The following is a 26892-nucleotide window of genomic DNA, read 5'->3' as shown; positions in this document are numbered from 1 at the left end:
TGAATACACTGTGCTTGTTAAAGCCTCATTATACCTCTGTTTTGTTGAGGTAGAAGCCATTCCATTGGACATGCCATTATACCTCTGTTTTGTTGAGCTAGAAGCCATTCCATGGGACATGCCATTATACCAGGCTTTGCAAAAAAAGTGGTCAATATGAGTATTGACCAACCCAGTGGTCAATACTGGTTAAAACCTGTTAATACTGGTCGATTGAAAATTATTTGGTCATTATAGTCTGTGTTATCTATTTTAAATGTTTAAAGGTCATAGGAGAGGGTTTTTAACAATACCTTTTCTCTCCATAATTATCAACTTTGTTTCATAAGACTCCTCATAAAAATGCCTTTTTAAGATTAATAACGATATTAACTCGAAGAAATTGAGGTGCAAAGGTAGTCGGAATAGAAAATCGTTACCCGATTATCGTTCCTGATTTCCTGAATTTGTGACGTCATAAGAGACCACACTCAGATTTGCGAATCAACACAAAAGCACATTCATAGACGATTTATTCGCAACTGGAGGAGTTTTTGAATGGAGAACCATAGTTTGTTATGCAAGGATATCACTTTGAACTCCTAATTAATGCAAATGCCAGCCACATCAACGATTTTTCATCGGAGGACGAACAAGAAGATCAATCACTTGAGGTCCTATTTATTCCGAATCAGTTGACTTGAAATAATACTGACTGGTTAATGATAAATGCATGATAATTTCATAGTACAATCTCTGATGACAATAAGAGAAATATAGACAGCTATTACTTGCGCTATTTATAACCCCTTGCAGACACGGTGACGCAGCATCGGGGTTTTTTTTTCCAAGGGGGGGGGGGTGTCAAATTGAAGGTTGACTGACAAGAAAGGTGGGTACCCCCTCATCCCCCTTTGGTTTTATGTGCCAAAGTCCCACCCTGACTCGGATATATTGTATAGCCAGATCGGAATTTCCTTTGCACACATCGTGCGTGAGTGCCGTATTTTGAATTTGTTTTCATAGGATTTTTACAAGTATAGTGAGCTATTTTAGTTTAACAGGTGAATATAATAATAAATATAAATGGCTTTAACATTCTTTTACAATAAGATTTGCGACATTAGGGGCTATATGAAGAATAATTTACCATCACATTAGCCGCTATAAGGGCTCTTTCTTGCGTATAATGGTTGGAACTGGAAGCCAGAGGAAGAACGATTTCTTCGTCTGGACCAGTTATTGAAGAAACTGTCGAAAAATCCGAATGTCATGACTGTTTTTGTTGGCCATGCATTTTGGACGAGTCACACAGACAACTTTAGGTAGCCAAAGAATTCTGGTGTGCGGTCCAGAAAAATTAATTCAAACAGAATAAAACTTTCTAATTTAAACAGTTTTGGAATATGTTGAGTCATCGTGGGGTGTGGGATGATGATCAGTTCATAAGCTGCACATAGCCAGAAAATCTGCACAGTACACAGGAACTCCAGTCGGAAACTGTATGTTTGGCAGTCATACATCGTCGGATATCCAGTAGGCAGTCAAATGGATACAAGAAAACTTAGAAAAAAGAATAATCTGCCTAATTTATCAATAGCTAACTTTCTCATTTATACAAAATAAATTTATCGAGGTTTAAGTTTTACATGTTGATTCATTAGATTTAATTATCAACGTTTCGATTAACCTGCGCAAGAAAAATGACTCCCATGAATTTTTCAATCTTACAAAAACGTACAGGTAATGCAGGTAACACAGATAACACCCCCTGTATTTGGGACGGTATATACAAGCTAGCAGGGTTCCCTCGGGTTCGGGGCTTCACTCCTGCCCCGCACTTAACTTACCTGAGGAAAACCGACCGGTTGGTCAAAATCCTCGGCCTTTAATTAATTTTTTGTTTTAAATTTTGACCCCAATAAGGAAACCAACGTGCAAATTAGTGCTTCACTTGAAGAAAATCATCCCCCAACTCTTGCATGAACGTAAAAATTGGTTTATTTCACCTGATATAAAAACTTGTAATTTCAATATCGCTTCACCATTTGCTTTGAACATTCTTTTTTAAACAGAAAAGGGGGGGGGGGGGGGGGGGTCTGATAATGCAACTTTCAAGATATAAAGTTAGTAGACCTATTCATTTTCAATTTATTTACTTATATATTCAGAGGAAAAGATTCTGATCAGAAGAGCTTCATATGACTATTTCATAGTCAAATTCATTTTTAAACAAATCAGATTGTGTTTAAATACTAAATTATAAATATCTGTACTACCGTCATTATACAGTCAACATTTTACAGGATTTTCTCGTCTTCACCATGCTTTCAGTTGGTCTGTAGTTGAAAATAGTTAGAACTGCATCTGGTCGAAGATTTAATTTCATAAACCCATTAGTTTTTGCCAGAGTAGAGTGTATACAATAACGAAACTGATCCACATCAACCCCCGTTTACAATCGTATTGTACAATCGCGTAAAATAAAAATGATTGTCAAACAACTTTGAGTTCCGTGTTCTCGGTGTAGATTTCACACCAAAGTCTTTCTGAACGTTGGATCATTTAGACAAAAGTATATAGAAATACCTGATTTGCTACATTACAGTTGAATGTAAGCACATTGAACATTTTGACGGCTAAAACCCGCAGTTGTTAGTATAAACAAATACACATTTGCGTCAGGCTGGTCTCTTTTGACGTCATCAAGCAAGGGAGATAAGTCATCTTACTATTTTGATACTTCACACCACAGCAACATTTGACGGTCTGTAGCGTCTGTTACCTTACGATATTTTCTGAATGACTTATTTACTTATGTTAAGTAATTAAAGAAGAACACATTTTCATGCAAAACAATTTTTTTTTGAAAATCGTCTCCTATGACCTTTAAGTGACCATTATGGTAAATACTGTAATTCATAACATGCACTATCAGTTTATAATATACTTATAAGTCATAATATTAAATAAATAATGTACAAATGACTCTGTTGAATTGGAAAAGATGTAAAAGTTTCTGTTCAAAATCCTTAGTTTAACAAGAACTACCTTTAAGTATTCTTTCATCAATCTTCATTTTAACTGTTAAACAAACATTTGAGGGGGTGGGTTGGTAACAATAACAGACACAATGGTAATCTCTGGTCCCAGTCTATGCTTATTAACACCTGTCAACTCTGTTTCCTGTGCTCAGATAATGTCCAGCTACCTTTTATTCTTAATCTGTCCAGGTACATGTATTAACAGGTCTGTCTCCAATTGTCAAGCTACGTTATAGAACTGTGACCCTCTGGTAGGTACTGAAGATATTTCGGTCAGTTTCAGCAAACCAAATATATTAAACTTATGAAATTACATTTGATTATCTAATGAAAAATATTAATCAACAATTGATCCATATATTGAAAAGACTTAATTTATCTTTATCTTAGCAAGAAATGTACAAAAATAGGAAAGTGGACAGTTAAAATCACAAGTGACCAGTAATGACCACTTGGGGAGTATTGACCAGGACGGTTAAAACCACTGGTTAAAACCGGGGGCGGTTTTAACCACCCAACCCTGCATTATACCTCTGTTTTGTTGAGCTAGAAGCCATTCCATTGGACATGGCATTATAACTCTGTTTTGTTGAGGTAGAAGCCATTCCATTGGACATGCCATTATAACTCTGTTTTGTTGAGGTAGAAGCCATTCCATTGGACATGCCATTATACCTCTGTTTTGTTGAGGTAGAAGCCATTCCATTGGACATGCCATTATACCTCTGTTTTGTTGAGGTAGAAGCCATTCCATTGGACATGCCATTATACCTCTGTTTTGTTGAGGTAGAAGCCATTCCATTGGACATGCCATTATACCTCTGTTTTGTTGAGGTAGAAGCCATTCCATTGGACATGCCATTATACCTCTGTTTTGTTGAGGTAGAAGCCATTCCATTGGACATGCCATTATACCTCTGTTTTGTTGAGGTAGAAGCCATTCCATTGGACATGCCATTATAACTCTGTTTTGTTGAGGTAGAAGCCATTCCATTGGACATGCCTGTAACGAATACTGCACCACTTCTTTATGCATGCATGCGTCGTCTCTAGTATCTGATGATACAGAAATCCACACTATGATTGTGAAGATAGCATACATGATATGTTGTATGAATATCCCATTATCGAATCATATTAGATATCCATATTTCTAATTGTTTATGTATATGTATTATGATTCCGAATTTCCTCTACGAAACGAACCCATTAACGCCCATCTATATTGCAAATGGATGGAATACTGACACAAACCTACCTATTTCTATAAAGGTATCATTCTAGGACTTTATTCACCCATCCATGAAATACAACACCTTATAATCGCTGTATAAGAGCCCCTTTTTCATAATGAGCATTTTGTGTACTTCACTTCGAATACAGCGCCAATTCGTTCAGTACCGTATGATTTGCGGGTGTTTAAGTTTGGCCCTGCCAGGCGTTAGGTATATGAATGGCAGAAAATGCTGGCAGAAAAAAGATTGGGTAGTACCATCATGGAGCCATCAGAGCCCACAGGAATGAGAATTATTTTATAGATATAACCCGAAAATTTAGGTTGGGTAAGTCTGATGCCATTTCATACCCAGTATATTTGGATCCCCAATCAGTATTCCATTCAGTTTAGACACGTTGGGTAAATTCCCAATGTCATTGCGTAAATTTCATACACACAGAAGATAATCATTATATGTAATATATAAATGCTATTTCATCTTTTGATATATTTCATGCATTTACAATAATTAGTAAATTAATTCCAATCTTAATAAATTCATAGAAAATCCAATAGCTCGTTTTTATTGGGAAAATTTCAGAAATAAGAGGATCCACAAATATTTTTGTAACTACCCAAGGCGGAAAACGTTACATGCCATTATACCTCTGTTTTGTTGAGGTAGAAGCCATTCCATTGGACATGCCATATTCCTTTGAAAACCAGGGGGAGGACATAGGATCTGTGTCATCGTCCCCAATACAGTTCTTGTTTGACCCCTTGACCTTTCCGCGGAAGATAGGAGAGTCCGGACTACTAGGCTGACAGTCTGAAATAACAAGATTTTGTTTTACTTATAAATGCATACAAGACAATGCTAATGGAGAGATAATATGCGAAAACAACTGCTAGTCTGTAACGATGACCCTGATAAAACAAGAATTTTTATAAGCCATAAGAAAGACCCAATTTTTTTTACCCCCGTTTTTCATGAGAAGTAGGCGTGGTCTATTTAGCATACTTGTAGGAGTTATTTCCTTGACTGAGCGGGGTCTGGGGGGATGCTAATCTCTATACACAATTGTTGCTTGTTAGTGAAATACACAGGAAATAGAGAGGGGGACCTCTAATGTTAGACAACTCCATATTATTTGTGGAATTAAACAATCAAACTGAATTTTGCAATCTAATTTGATTTCTCTACAAAATAAATGCCTCTCTTTTCATTTTATTCAAAATCGTACTTTCATTGCCTTTTCCAAAAATAAGTAGCATTTAAAATATGAAAATATTTGGGGTTGAAATGTCTCATCAAAAAAATTATTCTGCTGCAAAATCAATGTGCAAATTTATATCAAAATGCTTTTTTTCCAAATTATGTGCTGAATATCTAGAATAAAATTGGCATATACAGGATGCATCAAATAAAATTATTTTGAGGGACACGAAGGTCCACTCGGACTGCCCATTTGTTGCATAATCAGAATAATGCACATAAGTAGAATTTTTAGTGAGACAATTTTAAGTTTTCTGCTAATTCCCGACCCCAAGACTAATTGTTTTCTAAATATGTCACTAATCATTTAAGAATTACTGATATCTGTTAAATTCCCAACCGTAAGACTAGTCGTTTTCTAAATATGACACTAACCATGAAAATTATGGATCTCTTCAATGAAATAACTTTAATCATACATGTAGTATCAAACTAACTCCATGCTTGTATTAATATCCGATAAAAGTATAGAGAGTGTGTTTTACAAGTTATAAAATGCTGGGGGGAGCCAATTATTCAAACAGAAAAAGTACTTTGTCAAAAAAGGAGAGGGGGTGTTGCCACATGCCTGCCAAAGTATATGTCCATGTTAGTTTAATACTTGTTCCTGTTCTAATGAACTTTAGGAGCAAGACCAAACGATCGATGTTGGATAAAATATCAATTCAGTTTGGGGGAATAGGTAAAAGCTCCCTCAAGTTTTGGTCATCAGACCATTGATTTTGTCATAATAAATGAATAATTTTGGTATGAGTTTAAAAAAAAGAAAAAGAAAACTAGTCTTCTTTGTCAATAATCAAAACCTTTTTTGTTGCGGTAAAAAAACTATAGCATTGTTTACAATACACACACATCAGTCGACCTTGAATGAGTGGAGAGAGCGTATTGCAAGTGACTCATTGAATGTTTAGAAATATATTAACATTAATTTAATACATTTTAAGATACATGTGCCATTTAAAATCTACATTTGTTAATAAACAGTAGAAAGTGCACATCATGTATTATACAGTGTTTAGTACTGTACTAGATATAGTTGTATCATTGCTAGGACTGAAACGATTCACCAAAATATCGATACTGTTCAATATAAATGCTCGATTCAATGTTCGATTCATTGTCTCGTTCTTCGGTGCGATACGTTTTTTAAAATCTAGTCTAGATCAGTAAAATACAACAGGCTTGACTTAAATACTTATCTAAAAATGTATGAGGGACAAAATCATGTCCGATAACGCTCAGACTGCTGTCAGCCTCAAGTCTGACAAAAACAATAATGAACTTAATCAGTTTAAGCTACGTAGAGTACATAGCCAACAGGCATCTTAGCGTTCCGCAGTTTGGAAACATTTTGCTTTTAAAATTGTGACTGTGAATCTTTGTACTAATTACATTTTTCTTTAACGTTATCACTGATTTCTTCTATAATGATTTCTTCTATAAAATGTATTGCATTGAAAATATTGAATTATGGCATTAGTATTGCAATATGTTAGGGCTGAAACAATTAATCGCGGTTCACTCGAACCGCGATTCACAGCATTCGGTTCAATTTTCGGTTCAACATCTCCAAATTTCGATTCGGTCCATGTTTACATTTTTTCCGGAAATAAAGAATTCAACACGGATTTGGTTTTTTACCTTACAATTTAATACAACAAAAATGGCGGACGCTAACACTGGAATCGTGAATCCGGCAAATCTAAGGTCCCCTGTATGGAAGCATTTTGGTTTTAAAGAGAACGGAACTGCGGCAGTATGTAGAATTTGTTTCACAGAAATAAATTACCAATACTCTTGGATATTTTATAGCAAGTGATATAATAAAGACCATATTCCGTTGTTGAAAACGATGAATTTCAGGGGGGAAATGAAATAAAAACATGAAAGTTGTGTATTTTTTATTGTTTATTAGAGTTTTTGACAACTATTGAATTGAATCGAAAATAATCGAATTGTGACCTAAGAATCGAAAATTGAACCGAACCGTGAGGTACCTGAATCGTTTCAGCCCTACAATATGTATCGTATTGTGAAGGGAATGTATCGTCTTAGCCCTTGTCATTGCATGATATTCGATTTGTGTCAACATTCATCATATTAAGTTTGTAAGGGGGGGGGGGGGGCATCAAATTGAAAAGAGACACACTGAGGAGTGTCACCCTTAGCTAGTGAAGATGAGGGCGATGGGGGGTCTTGATAAGAATTATGGGAGTTAAGTTTTTCATTGGAACATTTGATCTCACACCTTACATGAGATCAATAAATGTTAAAATTGATTAATTAACACATTTTATGCAATATTGGATGTCTGAGTACAAAATAACAGTTATCTGCCTGGGAATGGGTAGATCCCCACTCACCTGTGTTAATACTTTCATTCTCACCTTCAGACAAATCAACCAAACAAGAGGAAGTTTTATGACGCATACACTTTGGCTCTAACATGCAGGTTTTTATCTTTATTGAAAGGTCACTCTCTAGCATATCACCAACACTGTCACTACAACATGTCATATTACAAAAACAACAATGGCATTATTACTTTGCTTTGTATTTTGTTATGTTGATTGTTTCTAATGATGTTACAGAAAGAGATAGGTAGAATAATTGAAATAAATCTAGTTGTGCATTATTTTTCACCTTTCAGGTCGCATTTAATTTTGATAATAATCTCAGCTATAGCAGAAAACTTAATACTAGAGAGTAACCTAATGATAAAATCATACAAACCAGATGTAAAATAAAAAATTAATAAATTAATTTTGCACACTGGCACACACAGTTCCAGATGAAAAAAAATTAGAATGTGTCTATATTTGTCGCAATACTATTCATCCAAAAAAAAAAAAAAATGAAATGTTTTGTGAGAGTAATTTAGATATATCAGGATTTATAATCTGCTGATTCAGAACATATGGACTGATCAAACTAAATTTCATCAGTCATGTTTAAAATTAATTGGGGAGGCCCAGTGGACCAGCAGATTTTGGGAACTCTGTTTACAAGCCTTCTATCAAAACACAATAATCACAACACATATTTTGTGATATATATGTTTGTCATAGCTATATCTATATATCAAATAGGGCTGTCGGGTTTCCAAAAATTTTTGGGTCGGTTCTAATTTTTTTTACTTTTTTGAGTTCAGGTATTTCGGTTTGGGTCTATATATAACTATTTCAAAAATCTAATAAACAGTTAAAATCAAAAACCTTTATTGTATTTTGTTACAATTATTATTAGGGGACGTGGACTGTGGTTTAGACTCGACATCCATGGTACTAAAAACAGCATTGTCAATTCTACTCATTTCTACTGGAATCCTGTCTTGACATATCTTACACACTGTCATTGTTTACAGTTTTTTCATTAAAAAATTGATCAAAATACAGCCATTTTTGAGAATTTTGACAACATTTCATTTAAATGGATTTCTAATAATGATTCTATTTTAAAAACCAGACTAGAACCGAAATACAGAAAAATGGAACTGAACAACAGGACCCGCGGTTTTCTGGTTATTTCAGGTACCTGTTGCATCCCTAGTATTAAAGTATAATTCTACTGAACATAGAGCAAAAACATGAATGGAATCTTATTTCTCTCATTGTCAGTTCTTGAGTCGGTAATCAAATAAACACAGAGGCCATTCTATACCCCGAGAAGCTCTGTACCCTAGAGACACCCCTAACGAATAAACACACAAGACACCCTGACTCTCTGAGATACCTCTAATGAATATCAAACATATCAAGACAGCGTCAGAGACACCCCTACCCTCTGTGTTTTGTGTGAATGGATCCTGGCTTCCGAGATCCTGACTCGGGTTGTATGGAATGGTCATCTCGCTGTTCTGACTTCCTCCCTCCTGATCTGAGTAGAGGATTGTGGCAGATGAACAGTTGCTTGTTTGGCTGTCTGTTTGCCCGTCTGTTCCCTTACTGTCATGCTGAATACCTCCATTTGTATCGGAGCTAAACAAGCTCTCACTACCTGAGGTGAGTTTAGGAACTTGCTTTTTCACAAAACGATAATTCATCAGTGAGTTTAAGCTTGGACTTTTGCTTGCCATCATCAAATCTGAAAGTAAAAATAAACCATTGTTCAGATTAAGAAAAAAAAAAAATAGTCAGTCTTCGAAAATCGTCAGTCTACAGTCTTTCCATCGAATTTCTAGTTTTTGTAGTCAATTATCAAACAACGATTTATTTCAAGTCATGTCAAAGTAGATCTTGAGGAGTACCTGTACATATTTTTATCAAGTTTATGTAATTATGATTTTTAATAACTACAGTACAATCATCTTCAAATCATTTACGTCTGCGAGGGCAGTGCTTTGTTCTACAAATGTACTACTAAATAAACATCAGAAAGTGTGCACTCGGTAATCTGAAAAGAAAGGATTACCTTACCGTCTATTGTCTATCATCAATTCATTCAATCTTCTTTTTACTTATCCAACACAATAAAAAAAAAAAACTTGCGGGAAGTACAATTTTACCTCCATAACGAAAAGAACTACACAGTGAAAATGTTAATGCGTACTTTATTATTTCGATCAATATACCCAGATGTAGTTTTGTATCGAATAAAATACCCATGGTATTAAGCTTAAACTGCCCCCTTGATATAATCATACAACTTTGGAAATTTTAAAATTTCTATGTTGAATACATTCGTACAAGTTGTGAAGATATCTGTTTAACATCGTGGGATTGACATAAATCGATGTGCAAGATTAGACCTAGCCTACATGTAGAAATTGAAAGTCCTCACTACATCACATGCTAGTTAATTTTAGAGAAGTTGGTTAAGGTATGCCTGTCCACTTCTCTAAAGAGAATACATCACATATACTAGTTCCAAGCATTACACAAGAGAGAGAGAGAGAGAGAGAGAGAGAGAGAGAGAGTGTGTGTGTGTGTGTGTGTGTGTGTGTCGAGAGAGAGAGAGGTCGTATTACAGTTTATAATATTCTAATTTTTGTACAAGTTTGGTAGGAATGCACTTTTTTAATGGGAGAGAGGGAAGGAAATAGTGAAATAGAGTAACTGATAGAGGATAGAAATGGGAGCGAGAAAGAAATATGAGAGAGAGAGAGAGAGAGAGAGAGAGAGAGAGAGAGAGAGAGAGAGAGAGGCTGGTAAAACTTGTAAAGCGAAGGCTATCTTCAGAGACATATATATGTATGTTCAGAGATAAGCAACTTCTACGGCGGGAAAGTTCTAGTCATTCTAATCACCGTTTAAAATATGTGACGGTCCCACCCAAGGGTGGATCCAGACGGGGGCTGGTGGTTCCAAGGGGTCGAACACCCCCCCCCCCCCCCCCCCCCCCCCCATATTTTTTGCGGACCAAACAGTTTAAGAGTTTTTCAATTTTAACGATCCTTTGAGTCAAAATGATATGAAAGGTGAATACTTACATGTCACATTGCATCATTCAGATTTATGAACACCAGTATATCTTTTGATTCTTGGATAAATATGACGACACATTAATCTATAATATTTACGATATTTTCACTTAAGAATTCTTAAAAAGCATATATGTAGCATAAACGTTTTGTTTAAGAAGTAGACATTTGAAAGTGAAAATGAAATGCCCAGGAAATGCCCAGAATGCAGAATTTTGCATCATAAATTTACCTTAGACCACCGCGCTCTTGGGAGTAACATAAAATCAGTTTGTTTTTTTTTATTTCAATACGAAATCAGATCTAAGTATGGCGATTAGAATGACTAGAACTTTGAAAAGATGTATACGTAATAAATAAACTAAACATTTTTATGCATAAGACTATCTCAAGATCTCTCCTATGATTGATGTTATATACACAAGCAGTTAAAGGTGTAAATGGGGTAGGGGTGGAGATTGTGAAAAGTATCTAAAAGATAAAGTGCTAGGACCACCCTCCTCCTCCCCCCCCCCCCCCCCCCCCCACACTTTCACAAATTCCTGATCTCCCCTATGCCACCTATATATCGTTATTCCCTATTAATTGGTTTGATAAATTGATGCTGATTTAAGTTTATTTCACTCCTATCATCAAATGGAATCGAACGTAATAATTAAGTTTTAAAATGATTTGATAATCAACAACATTTATATAAGTTACATGCATTAACAAAAAAGGAGGCAAATCGTAAACATTTTCTGAAATCTCGCCGATTTTTTCGAGTTTGGATCATGTGTCGTCTTTCTAAGATTCACTTTCATTTTGTTTTGAAGTGAAACATCTTCTGGGAATTTTGTATCCTGAATGTTTTAGTAGGTTTGAATTTGGTATACGTAATTTGAATCAGCGACTGTGTGTATCTTTTTATCTTTTATTTTGACGGAAAATGTGAGGGTAGAAGTGCACTACGACTCGGAAGACAACATTCTGTTCTTACAGCGACGTCTCCATAAATGTGACCCACAAAATGTGAAAAACTTAAATATCAGATTAGTGGGAGCAATTAAGTGGTATGGGGACACATATGTCCTCACTGATATTCTTTCTCGAAATTCGATAGAGAGTATCATATAAAAACTATTAGTGTCCATATAGCTATACCCAACATATTAGTACTTTTTGGTACTACTGGTCAATAAAGTGTGTATTATATTCTCTTCTAGACACAGTGATGACGTCCTCTTACTTATTGAGAAAGACTGAGGTTCCGTCAGAGAGAGAGAGAGAGAGAGAGAGTTTGTGCTTTTTTCCTGGAAAGACCTTCGGGATCCGCCTGTCTGTTTTGTACGCGATCTGCCTGGCGGTTCCTGAAACTTTATCTTGCATTATGTAGGTCGGGCTGTTCTGTTTATCTAGTACAGATTCGCACATAAGGTAAGAATTCTGGCTGTAAATTATTTTTCAGTATCGGAAATCAAACATTCGACAAGACCAACTGAATTTCGCAGTAATTTTTGTGGTCAAACTTTATGATTAAAAGGGAGAGAAAAAATCTCTATAATGCACACTGACACGTATATATATTGAACTATTTCCCTTCTACGATATTACAGGCAGTATGAGCATTAGCAACCTGTCAGCCGTGTTGTATAAGAAAGGAGATTTGCGATTGGTGGGTAATATTTATATATACAAATTAACAGATCATTGATACTTAGTGTATTCTGCACACCACTATAGATTTCTATAACATAGATAAAAATGTGTGATTTCTGTATGTGTGGAAGCCACGTTTTTGTACAAACTGACCACTCCGTCCTAGTTTTCGATCTTATGAACTGTCCTAAATTTAACTGCGGGGAACATTTATTTTATGATGAATATCCTTAGCCTACTATAATTAATTTTTTCTTACTTTAATTCTGCAACACTTCAAAACCTGATCACACTGATCTGAATTTTTACAAGAAAGAAAGAAAGAAAAACAAAGCATGCAGGTTTTTGATCAACAGGGGATTTACAGTCCGGGGGTGATATTGATAATAGAGTTGACCTGATAATGATAAAAGAATACGGCATTGAGTAAAAAAAGTTTCCCCGTTCCGACCCATTAGTTTGACATTTTAAGCAGATATGTTTCATTTTCTTAAACAAAGGAAAAAAAATTAAATCAATCACTATCACTCAATGGAGAAATCTTCTAAACATAGAGTAAATAAAACTTTATTCAACTGAGAGAAATCTTCTTAACACATACTTAAATTTTATTCAGCTAAAGAAATCTTGAGAATCTAAACATATAATGTATACTTAAATTCTATTTAATTGAAAAGAATCTTCTAAGCATAAAGAAAACTAAAAACCTATTCAACAGGAATAATGTTTTGTATTTTGAATAAGATGGTGGTGGTGATGGTGGTGGTGGTGGGGGGGGGGGGGGGGGGGTAGCGGCGTTTACGGCACTCTCCATGCGTCGCGATCAAGAACCACATAAAATGATATGAAGTCGTACTTGATACACGATAACACATTAACTTTTGAGAAAGGCGATCTATGGCTACACGTACCTCGTAGAAATCTTTCATTCTGTTCAATGCATCCGTAATTCTCATGTGTAAGTCTTTTTGTCTCTCTCTACTTCTATAGGTGGATTGTCCAATCAAAGACCCGGGACCAGGAGGTATAAATATTAAATCATTGAAGCGTCACTTTTAATTGTCTTATACCCGGTATCATAAGGTAGATATTAAATCATTGAAGCGTCACTTTTAATTGTCTTATACCCGGTATCATAAGCTTGTAGATATTAAATCATTGAAGTGTCACTTTTTATTGTCTTATACCCGGTATCATAAGGTAGATATTGAATAATTGAAGCGTCACTTTTAATTGTCTTATATCCGGAACCAGAAGGTATAGATGAAAGGTGAAGATAACAAACAGCGACAAATTTCATAAATCCCACAAGCAATACAAAACAGATAGTTGGGCAAACACGGACCCCGGACACACCAGAGGTGGGATCAGGTGCCCAGGAAGAGTAAGCATCCCCTGTCGACCGGTCACACCCGCGGCGAGCCCCACATCCCGACCAGGCAAATGGAGTAATCCGTTGTCAAAATCAGTGTGCGACGAACAGTATAACAATCAGTATAAAACAGTCAGACAGCATTTCACCCAATGATAGATTTTATTGGCAAACCAGATTGCCATAACAACCATCAACTCATTTGTCAGTAGCTTGCCTCCATTTAAAAACCGAACGTACGCAGAACAAACTCTTGTGTATCGAATCAGTTGAGAGATATAAACACCATACTCGGTATACAGGGGATAATGGAATATTGCTACATAAATGTGGGAAGTTGACGATGGAGTAGCTGATATCATCCCGTTAGTCATAAAGTTGAGCTGTTACATGTAGTTTGCCTTTAATATCTACTTTCAATAAAATATCTAAGTATGAAGAAGAAGCGGCGGGCGACTCTGTGGTGTCTTTTATTTCGAGCTCGCAGGGATATATCGATATTTAAGCGTCACTTTTGATTGAATGAAATTGACCACCCTAGATTGCTACATTGTATCTGGAACAAATCGATTACATGTTCATAAACATTATGCGACCCGACAGGGGCGGATCCAAGAAATTTTGAGGAGGGGGGGTTACCATTTTACCATGCATGATTTGTTTTCCAGGCGAAATGGGGAGAGCTTCTAACCCCGGACCCCCCACTCCCACCCCTTTGGCTGGTGTAGAGAATGCACATTACATGTATTGTGAATCACAGTTCATGTGACTAGATGTGCCGGTCCTCTTGCCTGTCACGTGACTGGATGTGGCTTTCCCCTTGCCTGTCACGTGACTGGATGTGACGTTCCCCTTGCCTGTCATGTGACTGGATGTGGCGTTCCCGCTAACTCCACTGATACCGTATATATATATTAGTTTCACACGACTTAAGTCATGTGCCTTCACCTATATCAACCATAAAGGCATAACTGCATAAAATCATAGATAAATTTACCATATATGGATACCTCCTTCTGCCCCAACCCGGTGTTGAACTCACGACCTGTGGAATCAAATCTAGCAGCGCGTGAATAGCGCGCTAGATGACGATGGAATTGTTGCCACGCTGTCACACGCTACACGGGCATTAAGAATGGAAATGGGATATAGTTATTTATCGTAAACATAAGAGGATCATTCAAGAATATTAGATACAAACAGATACAAACAACATTTGAAATATTTCATAAAGCGCAAAGAATGCAATGAACTCTCTCTCTCTCTCTCTCTCTCATGTACACACATGCATGCAACTATAGATAGACAATGCATAAATTAAAGATTCGTAAATGATTGAATTTGTACTATTTTTATGTATGTTTCAGATTGATTTTACACACTTTATCTTTCTATCTGTTTGTCTCTCTATCTGTTTGTCTTTCTATCTATTACAGAGGTGCAGATTGCTGTCCAGAGAGTGGGTATCTGTGGTTCTGATGTCAAGTACTGGAAAGAGGGTGCCATTGGTCACTTTGTGGTCACTAAACCGTTACTGCTAGGTCATGAAATCAGTGGAGTCATCAGTAAAGTGGGAGAGGGCGTCACGCACCTCAAAATAGGTATAGTCACGCACCTCAAAATAGGTATAGTCACGCACCTCAAAATAGGTATAGTCAAGCACCTCAAAATAGGTACAGTCAAGCACCTTAATGTATAGTGACGCATCTTAAAATATATATAGTAACGCAGCCAAAAAGGAGGTCACAGAGTACGAATTTGTTGTACGCGCCGTGTGATTGGTTCGCAAAGACATTGCTTAGTCTCGGGATCATCCGAAGGGTCTCAGGATTATTCGCGGACCAATCACACGACACGTTATAAATTCGTACTCTGTGACCTCCTTTTTGGCTGCCAGTGGAAGAGATGAAGCCCTGTCCGATCAATGCACGCAAGATTGTGTCAAATAAAAGAGATGAGATGGGTTTTGAGTTGAAGAGACTTATAGTATGACATCTCCCCGACCTGTCGCTCGTCAAAATTCCTTAGGTAACGCTGTAATTACTTGGAAAATGTGCCCGGAAACGGGGACCCCCTGTTTGTTTACAAATTTTTGTTTCTTACCTTGTGTATTTTATTATACCGGTAGAAGGCCAATCTTTAAAGCTTACAAAAAGCGTGAAACGATTACATGAATCGAAAGAGGGATGAGATAGACTGGGAATTCATACATTTCAGAGAAATTATTGCCACCAAAAAAAAAATTATGAAAAAGGGGGGGGGGGTTAATATCCATACTTCAGGTGCCTGTGATTAATGCAAGCGTCTTCTGATAGTGTAAATCTAAGTTTGTTAAATTCAGGGGGCCCAGAAGATAATTATAGAGTATTAAAGTTAGATATGGGTATATACCAGAAATTAAAAAAAAAAAATCTTTTCAAGATTAGCAGGACGGCACTGAATCATATCAGAATTAAAATGTTTTAAGTTTTGTTGATTCATTTATTCAAACCCTAACTAAGGCAATATCTCCTAAACTATTTAAAGTAGGGCTTTCATATTCCTTATGGCAAGAAATTTCATTTGATGCAATGATGTCTGACGAGGTGACCTTGGCCTTAAAGTTTGACTCAAATTTGAAAAATTTAACCGAAACTTTAATTTTGCTCATAAAGTGTGAATGCTGGGCGATATATCTTTGATATTTCATGTATACCGTTCTCGGCACACCAATTTTGACTACGAATTTTTAGTTTACTTGATCAAGAGTTAGCGCTTACGGCGGGTAGACCGGTCGACAAGGGATGCTTACCCTTAGCAAAAAGAAATCAATTTTTTTCCAATTTACTCACCATTTTCATTCTGACCATTTATTTCAATTTACTTTCCATTTATGCCATTTTAATGATATGCAAGCTAATGTAAAGGAATATAAAGCTGAAAACCATTTTTCATTCTAATTCACTTTATTATCATTTATATTCCATTTATTTTCAATTTCATTTCAATTTGTTTTTGCGAATTATGCAAATGAGTTCACCATTCATATTGCATCACAGAAAAATGGAAGAAAAATTGTTAACAGAAATCTTCCATTTATATTGCATCACAGAAAAATAGAAAAGAAATGGTTCCCAGTAAGTTCTATTCTTGGACCATTTATATGATGCAAAATAAATGTTTTACATAAATGCTTATAATTTGACAACATGGGAACATGAGGAAAATATTACATAATTCATCTGATAGAGCAAATATATCAATAATTTTAATATTTACTATTACTTGGACCGACTTATAGCACTGAAACCAAAGAATTTTAAATAGAATGTAATATGAGAAAATGAAACATAAAACCAGTTCCCAATTTCGTCAAAATTCCGCAAATATTCCAAATAGTCCAACTTATAAGCAGTTGCTAGGCAGTTCATTAGCAGTATCTTGGCAGTACCTCGACAGTTTCTTAGCAGTATATATAGAATAGATTGACATGGATATGAACTGCTTAAAAACTGCTAAGCAACTGCTATAAGCAGTTTCCTTTTCCACTTATATGGTAATGACTCCACCCACATGTACACATGACAATACATGAACTGCTTAAAAACTGTTAAGAAACTGCTACAAGCTGTTTTCCTTTCTACTTATAAGGAGTTGACTCCACCCACACATGCATATGAAAATGAATTTTAGTTTTTTAGTTTGTACAGTTTCCAGGATTATTTATTGATAATATAATAATAATACTAACTAATCTTATTGCATTTCAAAAACAACCTTTTCTATTATAATCATGGTAATATTATTAAAAGTAAAAATTATTAAAAGCAATTTCACATCTGAACACGACTTTTTAAACATGCATGCTTGTGCAGCAAATGCCATAAAACATTGTTATGCAAGACAACATTTTGCCTATAAACTAAATAATTACATATTGTATCCTAATAGTTTGTTAATTCCTATCCTTCAAGTTGTATAATATGATATACACATGCATTAAATATTCAATACACAAACGGTAGTATTACGGTAGGTATGAATTTTAATCCATTCACATCAGCATCACTATGTTGGAAACAATTTAAGAACACTGTCACTATGATGTAAAATCCATTCCTGCAAAGAGCATTAAATTCCATAAAACATTGATGGTGTCAGATCGAGTTATCCAAGCACCGACATGAATAAAGTGATGTGTACACTATTTCTCAGCAACTCCTGTCACATAGTGACATTCAAGCTTGGCCGGGTGTTTGGTTGCCATCCTCCTTGAATTTGTTATTTTGTTTGTTATTGTTGCATTGAATTCGGATGTTGTCAAATCTGTCCAGCCATTTTGATCACAGTGGTAGCGCAGATATTCTGTAGTGAAAAAAAAAATTAATATAAATTAAAACTTGTCATTCAATCTTAATTGATGGATAGAGTAAATTACTTAACCAGGAGACTCAAAATATAGCAAAATTATATAGGCACACACACGTACCTTTGATAGCAGCTAACTTCACAGGATCAAATGGTGGCCCACTGGAGCTAGTGTTGATTATGCTCAACAATGGCAATCCGGTGTCAAGATCTTTCTACCCCTTTTTTGCTAATTCCACAGCTTTCTTCTTAACTACGAAAATGTAAAGTGACATTAACAAGAGTACATTATACTATATTTTCGTACAAAAGCGGGGCAGCGTACACGTACGTACCATAGATTATTACTTGGTTCAAACTTTCAAAATTTGGTAGCCGCATGTAACACGATTTTCAAGAAATTGGACCGCCACAATTGCTCTTATTTAACTACGAACCTGACAAAAATTCATGTGACAAACCTCTACATTTAGTCATTATACGTACCAAGATTCTGGCAAATGACGGTGCCTTCATATAAGATATCTCTGTACTCTAGCTGTTCTTCCGTCTTCCGTTAAATTTTCTGTTTCAAATGGTACGGTGCATCTTCCTCCTGGTTTCAATGTGTTTTCTACACACTTTACCTTAGAACTATTGACTGCTGTGATTTGGTTATCATAATCGAAATGTATAACATGAAAATCCATGTTGAAAAATACAAAAAAGGCGCAACTTTGTAACAACATCCGGTATGTCCAGCCATTCCCACATGATTCGTGTCTAGATGTTTTGACTCCCATCAATCAATGCATACCAATTGATTTGATATTGGATGGGTTTTAAAAAATGATCATTATTTTTTATGTTAAAATTATTTTCCATAAAAATTCACCGTGAATTTTCCCATAATTTAAATATAAGTGATATATAATTTTAAAAAATGGGGGCGAATTATGCCTAGTGCGAAGCGTTCAGCATACTGGTTACTAAACTGGTTCGCCGCTGATTGGTGCTACACACGAACTACATTTCCGGTGAGAATACTTATCATTTCCATTAGTGGAACTCTTCAAATTAAAGGCGCGTAAAGTCGTGCTACCGGGACAACATACGTAAACATTACTTAGGCATACGTAATATAAATTATGGTATCGAATACATATTATAACCGACTGCAAACCACGACACTGATTAAAATTCTAAAGGCAAATTTAGGAATTGATTATTCTTACAAGAATACAGACGAACTTATCAAACTATTTGAAGGAGTACAGGTACTAAATCTGCCAAATCTGACCGATATAAAGCATCAATCGCAAGAAGAACTGTGAAGGAAAAAACCAATATGCACATCCGACACAATAACTTTTCTTGTAATTAATGGGATTCATATGTTATTAAAATCATTCTGTCCTATTATGAAGACATTCTACATGTATTTAATCATACAATTTGGACAGGTTCATATGGCATGGACTTTGTACTCGTTAATGTACCCCCCCCCCCCTCCCCCCACCCCCTCTCTCTCTCATTTTCAAATATTTTAGAATAAGTTATATATTTGCCAAACTGCATTTTTTTTTTAGACGTTTGTAACACTAATTAACACAACAAATGCGTTTCTAAACTGCATCTAAGCTATTTTGAAAATTAGAAAATATTGATTGTCTTAGGACAGAGAACATCGTTGCTTGGAATTTTTATAATAGGTGTCGTAGAGTTTTAAAAAAAAACATGTAACATCCTTGATAAACTAGTGTTAGAATATTTTTAAAATGCAGTTTGACCAATGGCTATTTTATTTAAAAGTACACCATGTACTTTAACTTTAAAAAAAAGGGGGTGTGTGTGCTATGAACGTTTCGTTTATGTCCCAGTAATCTCGCACTTGCTCGCGAGACTTGTGCATTTTCTTACCAATGACGCACAAGAGTCATCAAAGCGCGATAACTCTAATGTGCTGGTAATGAGAAGTATTATAAGATACTGCGGTCAACCTGAACTTCGTGGTTTTCAAATATGCATCGTGCTGACGACTCTTCTATTTGAGCCATTTAAATCCAATTTGGTGTCATGTTTAAAGAATAATAGTTGATCAATACATGTCGAATCACTATACATGTACTTGTATTTTTTTTAATATTAGAAAGTAAATGCAAATTAATGATTATGTGTTGTTTCGATTAATACGTACAATGTAAAAGGGCTAAAAAGAGGAGCAGATTAAAAAAAATTACAGGTTCTTCTAATTAAGGTTAAATATAAATTTCCTTGGATTATATCTATATATATATATATATATATATATATATATATATATATGCTTAAAGATTAAAAAATGAAGAAAACAAACAGTGATCCATCTCATAAATCCTATAAAGAAATCAAAATAAGAATGTAGCAATTGATTATAAGCTAGCTAGATTACCCTATTTCTTAACAGTTTTTAGAAACTACTTGTTAGACTGCTTAACTTTGTTTAATATTTAACTGTTATCCCAAATTCTTAACAGTTCCTTAAGAGTTGATTAGCAGTTTTAAGGAATGATAAGACTGTTAGAAACTGCTTAAAAACTGTCTAAAAACCTTCAGACTGTCTAAAAACTGCTAATAATTTACTGCCAAAATAAGCAGTTTACTTTGACTTGGGAGCTAGCTATAATTCAAAGTTGGTTGATTTATATATTTTTAATTCCAGTCAAGAATTACCAGAGTTGCTACAGTTTACAAACTTCAATTAAAGAGAATGAACTTGACAATATTTCATTTCCATTGAGTTACTTCATTTTGACAAGATATGTGATTTAATTATTAGCCTAGTGTTTTTCTCATGTTACTGGTTGGACCTTAAAATCATGACAAATAAAAGCAAATCTATGAAAGAAGACATCAACATTAACTATTACCCATTACCAATCCAGCAAAAAACTGAAAATGAAATACTTGTATATGGTTTGAAGGGATTGACATTAATGACTTCTAGATCGAGTATATCTTGATTTTCATTAAGTTATAATTTACATGAAAGAGAACAACCATTTTATTTTAGAATGAATGGTCCAGAATAGAAATGGTGAATAAATGCAACACTTCTAAAAACTAAACCTTTTATTTTCAATTTATTTTGATAAATTAATAAGAAATTGTTCCGTTTTGTAATTCTAAGACCATTTATTTCAATAAATGGAAATAAATGGTGTTCATATAAATGGAAACTTGCATTTCATTTTAAGAAAGAATGAAAACAAATTGAATATAAATGGTAAATGGAAAATGAATTTAAGATGAATTCAAATTAAATGGAATTTTTCCATTTCTTTTTGCTAAGGGTACTCCTCTTAAGCACCTGGTCCCACCTCTGGTATGTCCAGAGGTCCGTGTCTACCGAACTTTTCATTTTGTATTCCTTGTAGGAGTGATCACTGTTCGATATCTTCGCTTTTCATGCATTCCCTTTGACAAGACCTCTCTTTTTGTTACCACAGATTTAGACGTTGTGACCTTGACACCTGATCTAGGATTTTATCTTACTTTTAAGAAAGGTTAACCTAGGCAATATCTTCTGAACTGTTTAAGGTTGGGCGTTAATATATTGTACTATTCCATGTCATGGTGTTTGTTATCTTGTGACATTGCATCATGGTTATGTTTTGTTTCTATTGGTCTAAGTTGAGGTCACAATATGGGGTAAGAATTTTTCACTGGAATAAAGATGACCAAAAATCTTTTAAAAATCACAATAGCTGAACAACAGCAGGGTCAAGGTGATTCGTGTGAGCGATGTGGCTCCTGAGGTTCTTGTTGTTTAAGGTTGTTGATAAACATTGCCGTCTCACTTTCAGGGGACCGTGTGGCGGTAGATCCACATATCACATGCCGCGTGTGCGAGTTCTGCAAGACGGGCCGTTACAACATGTGTCCCAAAGTCTACTTTTTGGCCACGCCTCCTGACGATGGGGCCCTAGCCAGATATTTCGTGCATGCCGCAGATTTCACTTTTAAGTAAGTATACGCATGTGTAACAAGTACAATCCCTCAGTATACACTAATTTATTGATTGGAATGCAAGTAAAGGCACCAGTACAATACACGTACACCAGTACAATACACGTACACCAGTACAATACACATACAATAGACGTACACCAGTACAATACACGTACACCAGTACAATACACGTACACCAGTACAATACACGTACACCAGTACAATACACATACAATACACATATACCAGTACAATACACGTATACCAGTACAATACACGTACACCAGTACAATACACGCATACCAGTACAATACACATACACCAGTACAATACACGTACACAAGTACAATACACGTACACAAGTACAATACACGTACACCAGTACAATACACGTACACCAGTACAATACATGTACACCACTACAATACACATACACAAGTACAATACACGTACACCAGTACAATACACGTACACCAGTACAATACACGTACACCAGTACAATACACGTACACCAGTACAATACACGTACACCAGTACATTACACGTACACAAGTACAATACACGTACACCAGTACAATACACGTACACAAGTACAATACACGTACAATACACGTACACCAGTACAATACACGTACACCAGTACAATACATGTACACCAATACAATACACGTACACCAGTACAATACATGTACACCAGTACAATACACGTACACCAGTACAACACGTACACAAGTACAATACACATACACTGCACCAGTACAGGTCATGTACACTGCACTTACACACCAGTACAATGTATGTACAATACACTTACACCAGTACTATACACGTACTCCAGTACAATACACGTACACCAATACAATACACGTACACCAGTACAATACACGTACACCAATACAATACACGTACACCAGTACAATACACATACACCAGTACAATACACGTACACTGCACCAGTACAGGTCATGTACACTGCACTTACACACCAGTACAATGTATGTACAATACAGTTACACCAGTACTATACACATACTCCAGTACAATACACGTACACCAGTACAATATACGTACAACAGTACAATACATATACACCAGTACAATACATATACACCAGTACAATACATATACACCAGTACAATACACGTACACCAGTACAATACACGTACACTGTACCAGTACAGGTACAGGTCATGTACACTGCACTTACACACCAGTACAATGCATGTACACTGCACTTACATTTTTACAACAGTTTTCCATTGGTCTCGATAACTCGGTGGTAGAGCTTTCCCTTTCTAACTGAGCGGGGCTCGAACTCACAACCTCACGACCACGATGAAAACGATCTATTCCTGAACTACCGCGACCAATACCACACACGGTTAAAGTTATAATGTTTATGAAATAATGTCTTGATATAAAACTGTTTATTTTGGCAGACTTCCAGATAACGTGAGCTTTGAAGAGGGAGCATGCGTAGAACCTCTTTCGGTTGGTTTACACGGATGTCGAAGAGCAGGTGTCACTTTGGGTCAAAAGGTCCTTGTGACGGGTGCAGGTCCAATTGGCCTTTGTGCCATGTTGAGCGCTAAGGCTCTGGGCGCCTCTGCTGTTTGTATGACAGGTAAAACTATATGTGTCATTTCACAAGTAGCCGGAACAAATTTAGTCTTTTGGACAAGGATGTTGAATGTCGATTCGGGGTCGGGTTTAAAACACTTCGTTGGAGGCAATAAACGCTTCTTTTGGTTATGAAATGAAGCTCGCTCGATGTGGTAGCTACTAAGATATGAAAATGTCAGAAATAGTCCATTGACTCAAATATGTTTTGTCCATAAGGACGACTTCGCCTCTTGTCCATGCATATGTTTTGTGTAACCAGATTCCATTATCCTTTTATTATCAATATGGCATCTAGACATTTTTCTCCGTACGGGGATGTACATGCTTTGTATCATGTTCACTATGAATTTTCATATTTCGATTTTTTCGTCTGTCGACATTTTGATACAGTATACTTATATATGATAGACTGTATACAGTTATTGATAGACGATACTGTCAGCACAATGTACTACAACAATTGAATGTTTCATACTAAAACCAGATATAGACACCTCGCGTCTTGAGTTTGCAAAGAAATGTGGCGCCACCCACACTTTTCTGGTGACGCGCGAGGACAAAGAGGAGGATGTAGCTGCGAAACTGGCGGATCTTATGGGGGCGATGCCAGACAGGACCATTGAGTGCAGCGGGGCACAGTTCGCCGTCAACCTCGCTGTTCACGTGAGTTGTACATGTATTGATGCGCATGACCTGATATTTCCTTAAGGGCATTTAGTACTTATGATAAAAATTTGAAAGAGTTTGTGCACTTTTGTTATTGTTAAAATGCCTATTCCCATTCAATGTGTAATTACATGTATTCTTATTGAAATTCAATGCTATATCATAACAAAATTGAAATTTCGCGCTCTTTTCTGCAAATCAAGATGAAATTATGACTATGATTGATTTACATTATCTAGAAGAAGGCCATATGAAGTGGATCCTTTTTTTCCTTAGAATATTTTGCGTATTTTAAAACTGACGGTGAAGAAGGTTTTCCACAGGAAATCATGGTTTCATTAACATGCATGTACTCCAACGCAGCACATAAATATTTATACTTTTGTTTGTTTCAGGCTACCAAACCCGGGGGTCAGGTAATCATAATCGGACACGGACCTACCTCCGTTTCGTTTCCGGTTGTGGCCACTGTTGCCAAGGAAATAGAGATCAAAGGATCGTTCCGCTATGTCAACACGTAAGTCAGAGGTAGATAATATATTCCAATCAAATCGAATTCTGCTAGTGACGTCATTAACAAACCTTTATGCAACTGAATCCTGGGATCGGCTTTTCCAAAGTTGACCAACTTCAACGTAGTGTTAATATTGCGTTAAAGCTAACAAAATTGTTAAGTGTTGTTCAAAAGCGATTCATGCGTAAACTCTGTTATAACACTGTGTTACTTCTAATCCACCCCTAACTAACCTTTGTCAAATTTAATGGTAAAAAAACTTAACACAGTGATTCATCACGACTGTTCGATTATCACTTAATTAATCTACATCAAAGGAAACAGTTTTCGGACAGCCGCTGATCCTATAAAAATTAGAAGGATGAACATACGCGTAATTCAGAATGATCTTGAGAGGCCTACGAACCGACAAAGCTGTGTCCTGTATATATATATATATATATATATATATATATATATATATATATATATATGTGTGTGTGTGTGTGTGTGTGTGTGTGTGTGTGTGTGTGTGTATAATGTTGATAGAGACCCGTATGTTTAATGCTGACAAAGACCGAATATACAAGATACCCGTATGTATGACGCTGACGGAGAGCCATTTCTATATGGGATAGCATGCATAATGCGAAGAACGTCCCTTACATTTTTCACTTACTTTTAATCCATGTTTTAGTTAAGATGGTCAGGTGTTGTGCTGCTAGAGGCATTTTGATTTTCGTTATTACGAGGTACGAGTATATCATTGATGTGTGATGGTTCTTGGACATCTTGGTGTATTTGTGTGAATGCTTCGAAGGTTATTGTAATTTTAAAGTTCGTGATCGATTTGCATTGTTTCGTTGTTGTGGTGCGGTTTGAGTAGTTGACCCATGGGAATTTTTTTCCAGTTAGTAGTTAACCCACTATGACATAATTCTTGGTAGTTAGATTCATGTAAAACGATCAATTTAGTGTTTTTGTTTCCCGCGTTAATGCAGACTTTTTCATTTTTGGTCTAAAAAAAGAAAAGAAAAAGAAAATCTTTGTAACAATTGGTCCTACCTAAGTGCAGATTGTCATATGGTTTTTCGCTGTTGAAGTTGGTTTGCAAGTAAAATTAAGTCATTGTTGCAGTTGGCTCGAAGTAAAAATTTTGTCGTTGTTTTCATTGTTATAGTTGGCCCACGATGATAGAAATGATCTCCTGTGGCAAAATTGACGTTAAGCCGCTGATCACACACCGGTTCAGACTGGAGCAGACCTTGGACGCGTTTGAGATGGCCAGAAGTGGACAGGGAGTGAAAGTCATGATTAACTGCGGACAGTGACGTCATACGTACAAGAATGACGTACACGAATGATCCAAGAAACGAACTATTACATGTAGGTTGTAACTCATTTAGTCTGTTGTCAAATTCCTTGACATTTAACAAACTGTCTGCTATGTACAGACTATTCAAATATATCAGGCAATGTTTTTGTATATCCTTTATATTCAATGAGTACATTAAACTCAAAATTGTCTCTTTTTTGCATTTGAAACGTATACCAATTCATGAATACATAAATTAGACTCTGAAAAGAACAACCACAGTGTTATAGTACAGTACAATGTATATACTGGTCTTGGACACATGATAATCCTTTAAAAACAGTGCAGTATTTATGTTAGCACTGTGATCTGATTAAAATCAGATCCTATGACCCGCTCACGTAAATCGCTGTACTAAGGATCCCTAGATATGCGTGAGCGGATCATAATATATAGGGTAAGATTTTAATCAGATTGGTTAGCACTGATAGTGTGCAAATACAGTCAGCCACTCAATGAATTGTCTCTTCAAACA

General features: G+C 35.9%; 2 protein-coding genes and 1 long non-coding RNA gene across 5 annotated transcripts in view; 1 reads left to right on the top strand and 2 right to left on the bottom strand.

Moving 5' to 3' along the window:
• LOC125675184 (SWI/SNF-related matrix-associated actin-dependent regulator of chromatin subfamily A containing DEAD/H box 1-like) overlaps positions 1-11049 on the bottom strand; it is a 34861-nt gene extending 23812 nt beyond the window's left edge. Inside the window, exons 1-3 of one of the 3 annotated variants that reach the window (XM_056157626.1) lie at positions 10944-11049; positions 9296-9598; positions 4906-5068 (exon numbers count right to left, since the gene is read on the bottom strand). In XM_056157626.1, coding sequence (XP_056013601.1) covers positions 4906-5068; positions 9296-9593 — 461 coding nt within the window. In that variant the 5' untranslated portion in view covers positions 9594-9598; positions 10944-11049. Of the gene's footprint in view, positions 1-34; positions 72-4905; positions 5069-9295; positions 9599-9930; positions 10132-10943 lie in introns of those variants that run through there. The other 2 variants (XM_056157625.1, XM_056157627.1) reach the window with 2 other exon arrangements.
• Positions 11050-12216: 1167 nt separating this feature from the next.
• LOC125674763 (sorbitol dehydrogenase-like) lies at positions 12217-26569 on the top strand. The gene is made up of 9 exons (XM_048912042.2): positions 12217-12350; positions 12530-12588; positions 13563-13596; positions 15381-15545; positions 22116-22275; positions 23700-23884; positions 24368-24546; positions 24945-25066; positions 26223-26569. The coding sequence occupies exons 2-9, from the start codon at positions 12535-12537 to the stop codon at positions 26371-26373; spliced, it is 1050 nt and encodes a 349-aa protein (XP_048767999.2). The 5' UTR covers positions 12217-12350; positions 12530-12534; the 3' UTR covers positions 26374-26569.
• LOC125674772 (uncharacterized) lies at positions 16871-19768 on the bottom strand. Its single transcript, XR_007370246.2, has 3 exons — positions 18778-19768; positions 18413-18544; positions 16871-18288 (listed from the first exon to the last, which is right to left on the bottom strand). It is a non-coding gene; the product is annotated as an uncharacterized LOC125674772 (long non-coding RNA).
• Positions 26570-26892: the final 323 nt, after the last annotated feature.

This window comes from Ostrea edulis, chromosome 3 (assembly GCF_947568905.1).
Source record: "Ostrea edulis chromosome 3, xbOstEdul1.1, whole genome shotgun sequence".
NCBI classification, from domain to species: domain Eukaryota; kingdom Metazoa; phylum Mollusca; class Bivalvia; order Ostreida; family Ostreidae; genus Ostrea; species Ostrea edulis.
This window is presented reverse-complemented; position numbering and strand designations above follow the sequence as displayed.

What these genes read in the sequence shown, in the direction of transcription:
- LOC125674763 (XM_048912042.2), top strand. Translation starts at nt 12,535, where the DNA reads ATGAGCATTAGCAACCTGTCAGCCGTGTTGTATAAGAAAGGAGATTTG. An exon ending in AGAAAGGAGATTTGCGATTG is followed by an intron (nt 12,589 to 13,562) that starts GTGGGTAATATT and finishes CTACTTCTATAG; the next exon opens with GTGGATTGTCCAATCAAAGA. An exon ending in CGTCACGCACCTCAAAATAG is followed by an intron (nt 15,546 to 22,115) that starts GTATAGTCACGC and finishes TCTCACTTTCAG; the next exon opens with GGGACCGTGTGGCGGTAGAT.